Raw genomic sequence first — 16,434 nt, 5'->3', positions numbered from 1 at the left:
CCTAAAGGCATCCCCAAAGGCCAAACAAACCAACTAAAAACCCAAATGAATAGTTAACGGTGAAACCAGAGAGGAAGCTGTGGTTACTCTGGAGCCAAACGCCCTTACAGGAAGGCCAGTGTTCTGGGATGAACTGCAGAGTTTGGGGGAACAATACACTCAGACCATCGAACGTGAGCGGTACCTGAAACACCACGTTAGAGTAGAATTCTGAAAGGGTCTATGTTTTCAGTTAAATGGCAGACTGGGAGTTACTTACTTGTGAGCAAAGGGAAAGAATTAAAAAAATAATAATAATAAAAACCTGCCCCCATTGCAGCTTCAGGTAGAAAAAGCTGTTAACGATCATGATGCTATTAATAAGTACCCTTTGAGAATTGTAAGTACAGGGCTGAGATTCAAACTGATACATGGTTAAGGAAATCCTAGGCAGGAAACATTAAAATGGCGCCATGTGAATATCACCACCCGTTGATGACCAGCAGAAGCAAACGCAAATGCTTCCTGGGGAGACGCATTCCCAATCATAGATTAAATTTAGCTAAATGCAAGCTCCTGGCACAGTATTATCAAGTACAGAAGAAATAAGCCACCGTAAGGGAGAGTCAGTGGAACCAAACAATAGATTGAATTCTCCAAAGGTTTCTGATGCTGACATGATTTGATGAAGAATATAACATATGTTTAATAGACTTACAGAAACAAAAGAAGGCACTGAAAATATGACAAAGCAAAATTGACCTGGCAGATTTAAAAAACAAAACCATATAAAACATCTGGAAATGAAAAATAAAATAATTGACGTTAAGAGCATAATGGTTGTGCTAAGCAGCAGATTAGTGACTGAAAGGGAAGTTATGATCTGCACAAATTCCCAGAAGCAGATGGAACACATGAAAGGGAGGTTAGGAATATGGGAGGCAGAATAGAAAACCTACTATCTGTCTAGTCCAGTGATTCTCCACCGGGGTGGTTTTTGTCCCCTAGGAACATTTGACAATGGTCAGGGACATTTTTTGGTTGTTACACTTGGTGGCTACTAGCTCAGAACTGAATGGGTCCAAACATTTTTCTTCCCGGCCAGGCTGCACACTGGATAACTTAATAATAATAATAATGAAAATCAGCTCTGTTGAGGTATAATTTATAATAAAATGAAATTCATTCATTGTAAGTATACAGTTTGATGAGTTTTGGTCAGTGTAGCCACCATCACCTTCGTGAAATGGAAATCTTCCATCACTCTGGAAAGTTCTCTGTTCCCCTCTGCAGTCAGTACACATCCCCACCTCTAGTCTCTGGCAACCTCTGAGCTGCTTCTGTCACCATAGATTTTTTTTTTCCTTTTAAAGATGTGAAATTCACCTAAAACCTAAAATTTACATTTTAGGTGAAATTCACATAACGTAAAATTAACCCTTTTTGAAGTGACATTCACAGTGTTGTGCAACCAAGACCTCTATCTAGCTCCAGGACATTTTGTGTCTGGCGTCTTTCACTCGGCACGATTCTCTTTACATCCACTCCTGCCCTTGAACATCTCAGTAGGCTGGTTCTTTTTATTGCTGAATAGCCTTCCGTAGTATAAATACACCACTTGTTTATCTGCTCCCCAGGAGATTGGTGATTGGGTTGTTTCCTTGGTATCTTTCTAACCTGGGGTCCCCCATAGTGTCCCCTACAGTGCTTTATGCCCACTAGGTGCTCAATACCAGTTTGCAGAACAAAGGAATGAACTAATAATAACTAATGATATTCATAATAACTAATAATAGCAACTTCATAATAACTAATGAAGTAAGAGCCTAAGGAGCCAGAAGAGAGATGGGAGCAAGGCTGAGGGAGGGAAGACGCACAGAAGGACAAGCTGTGGTGGCCACAGGAGGCTCTGGGGCCGTCCGCCATCTGGTTTGGCTGGGATGAGGGACAGCGACCAGGGGATGGCACAGGGGCTGGGTGAGGGCCCCAGCTCTGCTTCTGGGAGGAAGGCATGCGTTGGCTCAGTGTGTTTGATTCTCCTGCAGTGGCCACCACTCGGGGTTGATGGTGGGGAAGTCTGATTGCCGTAGAGGCCATCTTCCCTGTTCCATTCTTATTGCTAAGTGCAGAGGCGAATCACAGGAAACTCTTGGTTCCCAGCTCCGAGTATGGACTCAGGTGGCTCACTGGAGCTGACACCACTGAGCACTTCTACCTGAGGGCTCGAGAAGCTTCTCTTTGACCTCAGCTTAGTCCTCACCCAGCTCTGTCTGGTGAGTCATCAAAATCTTAAAGAGAAAGCGGCATATTCCTCAGAACTGAGATATAAACTAGGTAGGGAGCTAATTCCCATGGGTTCACCTTTGTCTTGGGGACCAGCTTAGCTCAAAAGCATATTGTTTTCATGCACTTTCTGTTTTACCTGCCAAGCCAGGCAAACACCTTCTGATTCTGTGTTTGACCCCAGACCCGTTCTGGTGTGCCTTCAGGTAACTTTAAGTTAATTTGTGTCCTCTACAGGAAGCCAATGTCTGAGAGATCTGCCCCTTGGCCCAGAATTACTGGGTCTCCTCTCTCCTGGGAAGAGCTTTCAAGAGCCTGTATGGTTCTGGCCCCTCACAGACTTCATCAAGCATTTCCTAGGAGCAAATAGAGAGCTCTAATTCTTCTTTTTAAAAAAATTTTTTATTAGTTTCAGATGTACAAAACAATGCAATAGTTATACTTTTTACCTCTCACAAAGTGGCAACCCCCCTCCCTGAATCCACCGCCCCCCCCCAATATCATACATATCTATTACAATTCCATTGACTCCACTCTCCACACTGTACTCCACATCCCGTGACTATATATATATATTCAATTATAGTTGACATACAATATTATTCAATGTCAGCGTCAGGTGTACCAGCAGGGTCTTCCTTAATCCCCACGGTCACCCCATGAGACAGGCCCTGTGCTCATCACCACTTTACAGACGAGGACAATGAGGTTCAGATTTTAGCCATTCTAATGGGTATGTAGTAGTATCTCATTACTGTTTCCATCCCAAGCTATGCTTTCTAAGCCACCTGCGATGGTGGCTGCCAGTAATCTCCCTCCTCAGCTGCAGCCTTCCTCTTCAGTCATAAAAGGAGGGCGGTTGAAATGAGAACAACCTCTTGCATTTTAAGCCAAATGTGTACACGGAGACAGCGAGAGGCTCTCCTTGTTCTTTAAGAAGTCAGTGTGCACCCAAAACGGTGCCTGGACTTAGTAGGTACTTTACTAGTTACATTTGTTGAACGAATGAATGAATGAACAAATGAACGAATGAACAGAGGAGTAAATGAGGTCATAAAGGTCTGCCCTGGTCCCAATCCCATGTTTTCAATGGGAACAGCAGCCTCAGTCCTAACTCCCCAAAACAGCTTGGAGCCCTCCCCTGAATAGGGATCACACCTGCTGAGGACTAACGCTGACCTCCGTCCTCAGGACACCTCCTGTTCTGGCCATGCTGAGCTGGCCCCAGTCATGGAGCTGCACTGACGCAGGGTGATTCATGAGCCTGGTTGGGGGCTGACAGGAGGTGGCCAGGGGCCCAACCATGGATCCCAGTTTCCTAAGCTCAAAAAAGGAGGAGCTGGGATGGAGATGATACAGGGCAACAGTTGGTGCCCTTCCAGCCAAGGGGATGAGGGAGTGGTGCTCAGGGGGAGCCCCAGGAGAGCTGCCAGAGCTTCAGCTGGACCCTCATTCTAGGTGGAGACTCGACTCCCAGACTCACAGGGGGCAGGCGTCTGCAGCGGAGACATAAGGAGACTCAGCCATGAGGATCTGGAAAGCCTGAGGCAGGTGGACCAAGGCCAGGCTGATAAGCGAGCCACGGAGAGGGAAGTTTCAGAGGATAGGTGAGGAAAGTGCTGGAAACTTATTCCTGTAGTCTCATTTGTTAAGAAAATACCATTCAGGATCTATGCAGCATCAAGAAGCAAGAACCCCACACCCCAGGTCCTAGTAGGAGGGCGTTTCTCGTGGCCCTTGCCCCCAGCCAGCTTCTCTCTGCCATTGTGAACTTCCTCTGTGGTCACATGCTTGCTCAGAAGTAAAGGCTGGTGAGGAGGAACCCACGAGAAAGGAGAAGTGCTCTCCTCTGAAAAGAGTGATCCTTACCTGCTCTCTCCACTTCTCCACCTCTACTAGCTTTTGGTTATCATCCACGCTGAAGTCAGCACATAAGGAACCTCCAGTCTAGCTGCCTGAGGGCTTCTGCACCAGGCTCTTTTATGGAGACACATTTGCTGGAAAACGCTATGCTAGCTCTCGTGGCTAATTTATTTAATGTCTGTCTCTCTCCTTACCCCGGCATGTTAGGCAAGCTTCGCTGACATTTTTGTTGGAACCTAAGGGGCAGTAACCAGAAGCGTGTGCATGTGTGTGTGTGTGGTGGGGGTGGTGTTCAGGACAGACAGAAAATTAGACGCCCACTCTGGTGGGCATCCAGGTTCCCTCTGATGATGTTATAAGAGTGACAACCCTGGTATCTCCTGATCAGGGGTTTATTAATTACCAACAGTACGAAACTGGGAAAAGCATTGGCACTAGGTTGGCAAGCGCCGATGGCCCCTCACCCATTTGCGCCAGCTGGTGACGGGCTGGGCGCTGGTTTTGCCTCCTGCAGAACTGCTGGGCCACTTAGACTGGCCAGGTCTTTGGGAGGCTGGATGCAGGGAAGTATCCACTGAGAGGGAGCCTTTGGAGACGGTGGACTGTGGACCTCGGTCTCCAGCAAAGTGACTTGAAGGTCTTAGTCTGGCTCAAACTCTGCCCTGTCTGGACACTGTGGAATTTTCAGGCCCGTCACTGACCAGAGCCCTAAACCAAGTGTGAAGTGGGAGCGAGTTTCTCGTTGTCTGAAGGGGGAAGGGAAGGGATGGTAGCGTTCCAGTGGGGAGGGAAGGTTCCAGCTACCATGGTGGGAACCGGGAGTTCCTTCTCCTTTACCCCCTGCTGAGGCATCTTCCCACGGCCCCTTGAGGCGGAGAACAAAGGGCCCATCTATTAGGACAAAGGGCAGGGTGGACACAGGGCACAAACTTTCAGTTATAAGATGAATGAACCGAGGATCTGATGTATAGCATGGTGGCCATACTAAATAATAATAGTATGGTGTATACTTGAAATATGCTGAGAGGGTAGATCTTAAGCTTCTCACCACACCAAACAAGCAAACATGCAAAATAAAGATAACTCTGTAAAGCGATGGATGTGTTCATTAACTTGATCGTGGTTATTATTTCACAATGTACGTGTATATTATATCATCATATTGCACACCTTTAAAAAAATCACATTTACACCTTAAATACACACAATTTTTATTTGTCAATTATACCTCAATAACACTGGGGGGGAAAAAACAAAAAAGAACATTTTTCAAACGTGTCCCTATTGTGTGTTTTTTCGTGGGGGGTACGTATCTCAGATGGGAGTGTTTCTTCACAGAGGATGAAACGCCCCCTGGGGTGAAGAGACACGACCCCCATGGTGCGAACTCTCACAGTGCAGAGACGTCTCGGGGGTGAGAGTGGATCTCTTGAGAGAGAGAGTATCTTTCCTCTGACATTTTTTAAAATGCAGAATTTTTATAAAATCACTTAAGAGAGCGCCCATTTTATCTCTCAGAGGGAGTTTGTTTTTTATTTTGTTTGGTTTGTTTTTTTAAAGATTTTTTGGGGAATTGGGAGAGGGGAACAGCGCTGGGGAATCGGGGAAAGGGAACAGACAAGTTGCTGTCCTTTTGTTCTTCAGTCTAGTTGTGGAGGACGTCGCTTCACTGGCCCATGTTGGTATTATCATTGCGCTCTTCCCGGATGAGGCAGATCAGTCACTGACCTCTGGATGGCCTCTCATGGCAGCTCTTGGCAGCTCACACCAGCTGCCGGCCTCTCACGCTGGCTGCTGGCCACACACGGTAGCTCATGGCTGTCCACTGCAGCAGGGGCTGCAGCCTACGCTGTTGCCAGCGACTCATGGCAGCCCAGCTCCAGGTCGAGCTGCTGCTCACCACCTTAGCTGTAGAGGCCAGTGTCACTGGCCCTCATGTGGGATCCGAACCGGGGCCCTGCTGCTCACAGCTGGCATCCTAAGCCAGCTCTTAACCAATGCGCCACTCGGCCAGCCCCTCTCAGGCAGCTTAATTCACCTTATTTAAGCAACATTAATTAAAAGAGACAAGACCGTTTTCCTCAGTTTTTATGACCGCCCTCCCTGACCTTGAGGTAGTTTCTGAGGCTCAGCAGCCCCAAGGGGGACCCAAGCAGTTGTGCTGAGGGGAGAAGCTCGGGTCAGACTCCTAACTATGGCCCCTAAGAAGCCCCAGCCCTGAGAGGTGGGAGCCACAATGGAAGTGGAAGAGGGAGGGAGGGAGGAAGAAGGAGGAGGAAGAAGGAGGAAGGCCGGCTCTACAGCTGGGCCCAGCGAGGCTCCTGGTCCGTCTTCAGCCTTGTGTACTCAGAGCGGTGTCCTCTCTGGGCAGAGGGGACATCCAGCTTCTCAGGCCCCAGAACCAGGAACTCATCACACAGTATCACCCTCTTTAGGGTGTGTGTGTGTGTGTGTGTGTGCACTTCAGTCAGGCCTTTCATGGACAAGAACCATCAACACCCAGCTTGACTGGCTAAGGAATAAATGGTTTCAGAAAGCTTACACATGTTTCAGAAGCTCAGGCATAGAGAGTGTTGAGCTGGCCTCAGGACGGATAGAAACCAGGGCGTGGCCAGGGCCCCATCTCTGTCTTTCTCTGACATTCCTGCTGCTTCTCTCTCTGCTTCAGTCCCCAACTTGGCAGTGGGGACACAGCTGCCGAATTCGGGCTCCGTCCCAACAGCTCCTGACCGTAAGCCCTGACCCCTAGTGGGGTGGGGTAGCTGCTCTCTTCCTGAAGGAGTGGGAACCAGGTGCTGGCACTCCAGGCAGTGATGTCACCTCAGGAGGGGCCTGAGCCGTGTCCCTGAGCTGTGCAGAGCACAGGGCTCCCAGCCTCAGCCGTTGCACCCTGAGGACTCAGAAATGTTCCTTCCACAGCCCCTGTCTCCTCTGGAAATGGGGTCCAGCGTCGGAAGGGTCTTCTCATCCGTCTAAGGGGCTGTGTCTGCGGTCAGGTCAGGGGACAAGTTCGTATAGATAGGCTGTTCCCATTGCTCCTCGGGGGCCCTCGGCAGGCCCTTCAACCAGAGGATGGCACCGACCAAGATGAGCAATATGGGCACCTTCACAAATACCAAGAGGATGTAGTGGGTCCTGTGAGAGAGGACAGAGAGGTCAGGGCCCTCGGCCCCGTTAGGCCCCATCCCTCCCGGTGCCCTGACACTGTGGGGCATTAGCCAGCCGGCCTGGCAACCTCGCTCCGAAGACCCCCAAGAACCTTCTCGATGGCTAAACCATGAGGGCTCCAGAGAGGTAACCTCAGCTTTTGGTTTTGCTTTGTACTGGGCCCACCTTCTTCCTGAGACACCCCCCCCCCATTGGCCCGAAGTGCACCTCAGCCCAGGAGGTCACCCAAGACCTGCAGGTCACCCAGGACAGGCTGTTGGCTGCCCCAGCATCCTCGCTGTCCCACTCATGTCAAGTCCAGGTGGCTAAACCACCCTCTTGCTCTGTGGCACCTGACGCTTTACGTTGTGGACGTTTGTATCTCCCCTTGGCAACCCACCAGGCCTTCAATGCTTTTTTGTTGATAATTGAACAGGATGATAATGCTTATAAAGGAGTGTTCTGCAGAGCGGTTTTCTGGTGGGGCCTGTGGTGGGAAAGAAAGTGGAGGGCGAGCAGTGAGACAGGCAGGAGTGAGACGGAGAGAGTTCGGGGCCTTGACCCTGCCTATGACTGGCTCTGGCATCAGGTGACCTCACAGGTGCAGAGGGGTTCCCAGGCTCAGCGCCCCATGGGAGAGGCCTCAGGTAGGGGCAGGAAAAAGGACCACAGCCACTCACCTGATCCTGGAGCCCGAAGAAAACCCTCTGTCGAAATTTGTCCTGGACAGCAGGTTTTCTAGGCCGGTCCCGACTGTTCCCTCTAGACACAGGCAAAGCCGGCACAGACTGGGGGTTGGTGCTTGGCCCCCACTGCCACTCACCTCCTGCCAGCCCTCACCACGAGACCCCCCTTTCCCCTGGTCAGGAAGCTTTGTCTCTTTGGGTAAGTCCCTCGGGCTTCTCCCCTTTCTATTGTGTCATCTGAACCACAACACACGGTCATTGTTTCTATCATTTTCAGGTGTGGCAAGAAGAAATGAAAATTAAATAGGAGTAAGCACTGTAGTTTATTCTGGGGAGAGAGATCAACCTTTTCATGTTCTCGCCACTTCCTCCTCTAAGAGGGACTTTTGGTTGAGCGTGAGGGGGTGTGGAATCCCTGGTCCCTTTGCTCAAGCAAGGCCTGAGCAAGGTCCTGGAAACGGAGCATCTAGTTATTGGGACGATGAGCATGAGGACGATTCCGGAAGGCTTGTGAATAAGAGGGCCCATCTAGTTAAACAGTGAACAGCGACTTGGAGGAATGAGACATCTTTATGAGAAACTGTGAGACAGCTGATGGTAAGCCGCTTGGCCATGGAATCCTGAGACCCGCTTTGCACCAAGTGTCCGTGATCTGCCTGGTATCTGAGTCCCAGGCCTGGCAAGCTCTGTTCTGCAAAGTCCCATCTTTGGTCATGCTGGGCGGCTCCTGGCTGAGCTCCAGCTAACTGCTGTCATAACAGCTCCTCTGGAGGCCCCTGGTCGCTTTCCCGCTGGTCCCTCCCTGGGCTCAGTGCCCAAGACCCTTAAACTCTGCCTTTCTCCCTAAAGTTCCCTATGGGGCACACTTCAGCCTGACTTGGTCCCGGCTCCTATGTCTTAATCAATCCCTTTTCTGTCCCTGCAGATCTTGGCTTCCCCTACTGGGCAGCCCTGGGGACGTTTTGCTTGGCTGGTCCTCTCTGGACTCCACTCCACCCAGTGGTATCCCCGTCTCTCTCTGCTTTCAACCCTAACAATAAAGGGTTCTAAGGCCAGCATTGTCTATTTGCATATCACCATCTATCACCCCTGAGTGGACGCTGGGCTGAGGGGTGACAGGGCACACACGCACTGGGCAGTGGAGAGGGGCTCTTTCTAGAGCACTAGCAACAGTAGCAGGGCTGTGCTGCCAGGAAGGGCCCTGAATCTTTTGATGGCTTCAGGCCTAGAGGAGACCCCAGAGCATCCAAAGAGGCCCCTGATATTGACATAATGATCCAAACCTTCCTTTCTTCTTAAAGTGTCCACTGTCACCTGAGCTTGTCCCTGGGCCCCTCTTACTCCTTGCTTACACTTATGCAGCCAGACAAAGAAGAGGAGGGAGCAACTGGGGACCCACAGAGGAGAGCTCTATAAATGCGCAGAGCCACTCAGCACTGGCCAAGTTCCTAGGGGTCAGTGTTGAGATCCTCTGGGCTGCATCAAGTGTCATCCCCCTTCCCGCTATGTAAGGACAGATCCAGGTTGTGACTGGCAGAGACTGACCACTTCCTACAGTGATACCCTGGGACCCTCTGCAGGCGTCCAAGGTCCACTGGGGCTCCTATGAGAGAATGTGGGGCTGCCAGGGCTGTCCAGTGCCTGGGAGAGCTGGGCTGGGCCATGCTCACCGAAGCCGTGGTCCACATCCCCACTCACCCAGCCGTTCCTGCTGTATGTCAGCCGGATACTTCGGGGAGGCCTCCGGCACTGTGATGGGGACCAGGATGGGGCTGCTCCTCTGCCTCAGTGTCTTTCACTTCCCTCCCCATCTATCGGTCTGTCTCTCTCTCTCTCTCTCTCTCTCTCTCTCTCTCTCTCTCTCTCTCACACACACACACACACACACACACACACACACACACACTGGTTCTCAGGAACTCAGTCAGTTCCCTTCTGCCCTTAGAAGGAGACTGGCAGGAGCCCTCACTCTTTCAGTCCTGAGTGTCAGGGCCTCATAGTCTACATGAGAAAGTTCTTACCTGGGTCAATGATCACTTTAATTGGTGCCCCAAGGTCAGTTCCAGGCCTTTGAATCCCACACCAGTAGGTGTCTTGGTCGTCTCGCCTGAGCTCCTTCATGGTCACCGTGATCAAGCGGTCTCTTTGATTATCCATGAGGGACACACGGTTTCGAATCACTTTTTGCTCTGATTTTCTGGTTCGAATGAGGGTGTCACATGAGTCCCATTTTGCACCTCGACACCACCACTTCACATAGGTCTCCCATCCTGGGTTATAGCGACAGTGCACCGTCAAGGAGCCCTTCTCTGGGCCTCTCACGGACTCTGGGCCTTGGATAGAGAAACAGCCTGGAAAACAGAACCACAAGATACAGATACTGCTCCTGCCCCGGAGCCAAGCCTGACCTGGGAGCCCCCTGAGCTCAGATGGACCCAGACTGATGTCCAGGGACTGGACCAAGGTCCCCAGCCTTCCCGGCCACCCCTTAGCTGACTCCTCACATCCACCTTCTCCTCTGTCCAGCCTCCCCATTCGCTCCCTCAGTGACAGTGCTCTGGCCTCGTTGGTCCTCTTCTCCCTAGACGTGCTCACAGCATGTGACACCCTGGTCTTCTGACACTTTCTTAACTGTCCTCTCAACACTGTTCTCATCTGATCACCTCCGCCTCTGACAACACTCTCTCAGAGGCCTCTTCTGGCTCCTCTTCCTCTCTCTTTAAATCTTAGTGTAACCAGTGGTGTGTAGATAAATATTTAACAACCAGCCCTCTGGGAAAGCGGGAGAGGGGGAGGGAATCTGGCTCGTGGCATTTTCCCGTCTCCACAGTGACTGATTTCAGGTCATCAATACGAAGCCACTGGACACTCAGTTGGGAAGAGCCGTTGGGCATCAGTGCTTGTGAACCAGTGTGAGCAGCTCAAGGCACCATGGGGGAACCCTGGGCCCCCTCTCCAGCCTTCATCTTGTCTCGCGCTAGTCCATCCCCATGGAATGACTCTCCAGTTCCATGGTTTCAGTTATTGCCTGTAAACTGTTGATTCCCAAACCCGTAGTTGTAGCCCCAATTCCCCCTTTACCTCCAGCCTACCATTTACAAATACACACTGGACATCTCCGCCCCAAATTCAATCGTTACAGAACTCAGTGCACTGCCTCTTCTGCCCTGAACATGTTCTTCTTCCATCTTTCCTCCCTCTAGTGGTGGGTCCACGTGGACAGACTAGCAAGGGCCTGATGGAAGCGGAACAGGGTAGAGATGCGTGTAAGTGGAATGGACATTCTGCTGTCTGTGCATTGACTCCAGTTAAACTGACTGTTCAGATATGTCCCTGGCGATGACCACTTGTGCCTTGACCACCTGGAAATGAATCAGCACAGAGAAGCAGGGAAGCACAGCAGAAGGCCCTCTTGACCGCCTCACCGCCCCAGAGCCTCAGGCCCAGGATGGGGGGTGGGGGCTGTGTCCTTGTAGCACCTGGCAGGTGCTGCCTCCTCACACCTTAGACTTTCTACCTGAAGCTATTTTAGTTTCCTTGAGGTTTGCATTTGTGGCAGGCAGATTAATGGCCCTCAGAGACGTTGCCTTCTTACTCTTCAGAACCTGTGACTATGTCGTTTTCCACAGCAAAAGGGACTTTGCAGATGGGATTAAATTAAGAAGCTTGAGATGGGGGCGATTATCCTGGGTGACCCAGGTGGGCCCAGTGCCATCACAAAGGCCCTTGTGAGTTGAAGAAGAGATAGTGTCAGGGTCAGGGAGAGATTTGAAGATGCAGGAAGAGGCTTTGGACGAAGGATGAGGGCAGCCTCTCGAAGCTGGGAAAGGAGGAAAAACATTCTTCCTTCGGGCCTCTAGAAAGAATGCAACCTTCCTACACTTGAGTTTAGCGAGTGAGGCTATTTGGACTTCTGAACTTCAGAATTGTAAGATAATAAGATAATAAACCTGTATCAGAAAGTAATGTAGTAGTCCATCAGCAGCACTGACAGCTGCAGCAGCGCACCTCACTAGAAAACTTGGCATCTTCATTGATCCCGCCCCCTCTTCCCTCCACTACTGACTGGTAACCAGGGTAGCCAACTCTACCTCAGAAGTGCTTCTCAGAATGATCTTCTTTTTTTCTCTGCTGTCCCAGTCCACAAGGACAGCATGACACAGGAGAGTAAGTTTGGGATAGAGAAATACATGCCAACCACAAACTAGTTGGGAGACCTTGGAAGAGTGTACTGAACCTCCGAGGGTCTTGCTTCTTTATGTGTAAAATGGCGGAACTGCTTTCCAGCTTGTAGGTTGTTATAAGACTGGGATATGACCCCAGAGAGCCGGGAGTCGTATCATCAGTGATAGCCTGTCAGCAGGTCAGGTGCTCATCTGGCGCCTGGATCGTGGCAGTAGCACCTGGAGAGTTCTCCCCAGCTCCTGTCACACCCCTCCTCCACGGTCCTCTGCATATGGCTGCTGGAGGTCGGTACTGAAATTGCCCCTACCTAGTCCTTATCTGCAACAGCTGTGAGCACTTAAAAATCTTTTGGAACCTCTCCTGCAGCCACTGCCCACGGCCTTGGAACGATGTAAAATGATTTAGTTTGGCATTCAAGTCTTTCTATTATCTACATCCGAGTCCGGCGCCACTTCCTGCCTCGCCCTGCCTCCCACTCTCCCCATGACCCACCCCCACTTTTCTCTTCCCCTGACTCTGATGTGTCCTCCCAGGCGGTAGCATGATGGCTCATGTCCTTCTTTCCCCTGGAAACTCCTTCTCTAATCCCTCCCGTCTACTGGTCACCCTTGCCGTCCCCTTCAAGGTTCCGCCTTCTTTGCAAAGTCTTATTCCCCTTCCCAAAGAGAACTGCTTCCTCAACTGCGCCCACAGCCCCTTATAGAAACCTGAATGCCACACTGGCTTTTTATTATCCTTCGCAGTCTCTCTCTGTCTCCCCTGCTAGGCTGCTCTGTCCTGAAGAGCAGAGACCTCCTGTTTGTTTTTCTTCTCTCTTTCCACCCCCACCCCCCACGGCTTGCACAGTGGCTGGACTTGGTAGGTACCAATCAAGTGTATGACTGTTTTGGAAAAAGAAGCTTGTCCGCTTGATCTGGGACATAATCGTTTTGATTCTAGGATTAACTATAATTTCCATACCAGTGGACAAAAAGTGTAAGGATGCTAATTGCAGTACTAATGTAATAGTAAGCGCTGGGAACAGACTCAAATGCCGTGAATGGTAGATCGTGCTAATAAATCCTGGCCCACCCATAACATGGTTGAAAAGAAAAGGGCGAATCGCGGAAAGTGACGGGAAAAACGTCCCAGTTATATTATTATTAGGTTAAAAAAATGTTGATTAACCGAGTATGTATGATTCCATTTCTGTGGTTTTTCTCTATATTTCATGAGTAGGAAAAAAATCTGAAAGTGTGTGTTCTCAATTTTAAACAGTGGTTAGAGCTGAGGTTGGGTTTTGTGGGGGGAAATTTCACTTTCTAAATCATACGTTTCTATTATATTAAAATGGTTAGAATATCATTAACTAATAAAACCATAAAGATACCTTTTTAAAAATAAAAAAGGAGTAAATTAGGAGACAGCAATTGATGTAAATGAAAAAAAAACAAATGCAGGAGTCAGCAGATAGGGTCACTTTCTATCTTAAAAATAAATAACACAGCTACAGTAGAAAGCAGGCTCACTCACAGAGAGCAGAGAACAGATGCTGCTGCTTTGAAATAGAAGTTTCATCCCTCCCAGCTTTGGTAATTTAATCTTACAGTAAATCACGCGTAGTGTGATTGGGCGAATTTGTTAGAAATATGTGGCAGGTTTTTATAAACGCAGGTTATGATGGATGGAACTATTGATTAGGCCTATGTGGATTTTTAAGTTTGTTTGAAAGAAGGAAAGGCAGAAATGATAGAATAGCAGTCGGCAGGAAGCAGAACCCTGGGGAACAGGGCTGACGGGTTTTTAAAGCATAAGGCTGTACGAATGTCAATTTTTCATTTGCGTGAATCTGAGATTTAAACTTCCTCCTAGGTGTCAATCCTTCAGGAAAAGTTGCCATGTGTGTGAAATTCTGGTGTGAACATTCTTGTCTCGAAATTAAGAAAATGGTTGAGCTTTGTGCCTGGGCTGACAGCAAGTGACACATGACACAAAAATGAAACAAAGGCAGCCACACGAGAGCTTAGAGCACAGACGTCCATAGGGCCTGGGATGGGTTGGAGCCCATCTTAATTGCTGACTTCCTCCTGTAGCCATGCTCGCCCAAGCTCTGAAGAGTCATTTCTGGGGTACAGGTCTGTGCCCCTGGCCAATCTTGCTTCACTTTCCTCGTTAGGAGAACAGAGGTCTTCTCTTCCGCTTGCAAACACTTACCCAGCGCCCACTCTGTGCTGGTGCCCTACCTTTCTCTCGGGGTTGTTGGGGGCTTATGTAACTGAGCAGATAAGAGAACGTCCGACCGGAGGTTGGGTCATTCTGACATCACCCCACCCACTTTCTCTCCTTCTTCATTTCACAGAAGGAACCCCTCAGTAGCTAATGGCAGTCTGTAGGTGAAAACTTGGTGGGCTGGCTTTTCTTTCATCCTTGACTAAGTTCACTCCCTTCCCGTTAACTCACAGGGTTGGAGGGGGAAGGAGGGACTCCTCTATGTTGTCTCTATAGCACCCCACCCTCCCCAAGCCACCGATCAGCAGCCTTGGTGGGCCTCAGTCTTTGTCTGGGGGAGAAGGGTGTTTGTGTGGGAGTGTGCATATAGGGAGACTGTGAGTATATGTGTGACAGTGCAAGTGTGTGCAAGTGTATGTGTCACTCGGTGTCCCTGTGAGTGAGTACATGCCTCTGTGTGTGTGTGTATGTATGTGTGTGTGTGTATATATATATATCCCTGTATATGATGAGTATGACAATGTGACTGTGTAGGAGTGTGTGAGAATACAGAGAGAATACAGATGTGCACAGAGGCGTGACTGCATGTGGGTGTGTGTGGATTTGACTCCACGGTGTGTGTTGTGTGAGTGTGTGTGTGACCCCAGGCTTACCCAAGTCCTTCTCCTGGGCCTTCAGATGAGCTGGACGTTGATTAAGATTAAGAGTGGGAGCAGATGGGGATCTCTGAGCTCAAATGCAAAACTGGAGCCTAGAGAGGCAGACATTCTGAATTGCTGTCCTCTGGGAATTCTGGGACAGTCCTGCTTAGAGAACATGGCCACCCTAGAAAAGTCACCACCCTCACAGCGTATCTCCAGGTATCATCACGGGGCTTCTTCATCATATAATAAAATCAACAAGGGCAGTGATAATTCAGGGAGTGCCCGCAGCCCTCATTTATTGATATCTGACCTGAATAGTATATTACAGCCACAAAAGACTTCCAGGACTTTCCGTTCACACCAGAAGCCAGGCCTTCAAACAGTGAGGGACCTGCCTGTGTCATGCATGCTGTCAGGCCTGGAACTCAGGTCCCCCAACTCCCTGACTATGCAATTTCCCATGGCCCCTCTGTGGACCAATTTGTTTGTGCCAGGTGGCCAGTCCCCAGACCCCCAGATCCACGCATACTGCATACATTGTGCAAACTGCCAGACTGTCTTCTAATGTTCTCTAAAGTGTCTGCAATGGTTTTCCACAAGGAGAAGGGATATTCACGTCCCTCCCATCTCCCACCTGGGTTCCTGAGCAATTTTCTCTCTGTAAGTCTCAGTTTCTGAGCATGGTGTCTAAGGCCCTGCATAATCTTGTCTTTTGTGTTTCCAACCTCATGTGCAAGCAGTCACCCTGCACATTGAGAGAGACCCCTTTGGGTGAACACATTATCCTTTCTCAAGCCTCCAACCTTGGTCAAGCAATCTCCCTTCCCAGAATGCTCTTCTCTCTTCTCTGCTTGAAGGGCTGCTACCTCTCCTCCAGGCTCTTTGAGGTCTGTTCATTTCTGCAGCTCTCCCAGTCAGACGTGCTCCGTCCTCCGAACACATGTCCATTGGTGCCTTTTTGTGTCCTGCCACTAATTGCTATTTATCTGTATGTCTCACCCACTGAACCATCTTGGTTCCTCTTTTTAACAACCAGTCCTATTTTTCTCTTTTTCCCCCTATTTCTTTTTTTCCTTCGTGTCCTCGGGGCCTGATGCATACCTGGCACAAACTGGGACCCTAGTGTGCTTTTGCTGAATGAATTAACAAAAACACTCCTGGTTTTCCCAGATGTGACCCCTCCCCTTGTACCTGGGATGAATGATCTCAGCCCCTTGCTCCGCCCCTGTAGTACCAATGTCCCCAGGCCCCAGCTGCACTCACCTGGGAGGCTGAGAAGGAGCAGAGCTGGGGGCAGCCACATGATCCTGCCTCTTCGGCTCCTCAACCTTCTGACCTGCAACTGGAGAGCACACTTGGCTCCCAGCTGGACACCTGAAGCTCTCCCTGAGCCCAGGCTTGCACCTTCTGCTTGTCCAGACTGCCTTTGAGTTTCTTAC

The 16,434-nt window shown here is 49.8% G+C and overlaps 1 protein-coding gene across 1 annotated transcript; it reads right to left on the bottom strand.

The window, feature by feature from the left end:
• Positions 1-6,073: 6,073 nt before the first annotated feature.
• CD300LB (CD300 molecule like family member b) lies at positions 6,074-16,426 on the bottom strand. Its single transcript, XM_019650940.1, has 4 exons — positions 16,259-16,426; positions 9,980-10,309; positions 7,953-8,034; positions 6,074-7,260 (listed from the first exon to the last, which is right to left on the bottom strand). Exons 1-4 carry the CDS (start codon positions 16,296-16,298, stop codon positions 7,098-7,100), a joined length of 615 nt encoding a protein of 204 aa, XP_019506485.1. The 5' UTR covers positions 16,299-16,426; the 3' UTR covers positions 6,074-7,097.
• Between the last annotated feature and the right edge of the window lie 8 nt (positions 16,427-16,434).

This window comes from Hipposideros armiger, unplaced genomic scaffold (genome assembly GCF_001890085.2).
Source record: "Hipposideros armiger isolate ML-2016 unplaced genomic scaffold, ASM189008v1 scaffold_150, whole genome shotgun sequence".
NCBI classification, from domain to species: Eukaryota; Metazoa; Chordata; class Mammalia; order Chiroptera; family Hipposideridae; genus Hipposideros; species Hipposideros armiger.
The sequence above is the reverse complement of the archived record's forward strand: the minus strand, read 5'-3'. Positions and strand labels throughout refer to the sequence as shown.

What these genes read in the sequence shown, in the direction of transcription:
- CD300LB (XM_019650940.1), bottom strand. Translation starts at nt 16,298, where the DNA reads ATGTGGCTGCCCCCAGCTCTGCTCCTTCTCAGCCTCCCAG. An exon ending in GCTCCTTCTCAGCCTCCCAG is followed by an intron (nt 10,310 to 16,258) that starts GTGAGTGCAGCT and finishes TCTGTTTTCCAG; the next exon opens with GCTGTTTCTCTATCCAAGGC. An exon ending in TAAAGTGATCATTGACCCAG is followed by an intron (nt 8,035 to 9,979) that starts GTAAGAACTTTC and finishes GCCTGTGTCTAG; the next exon opens with AGGGAACAGTCGGGACCGGC.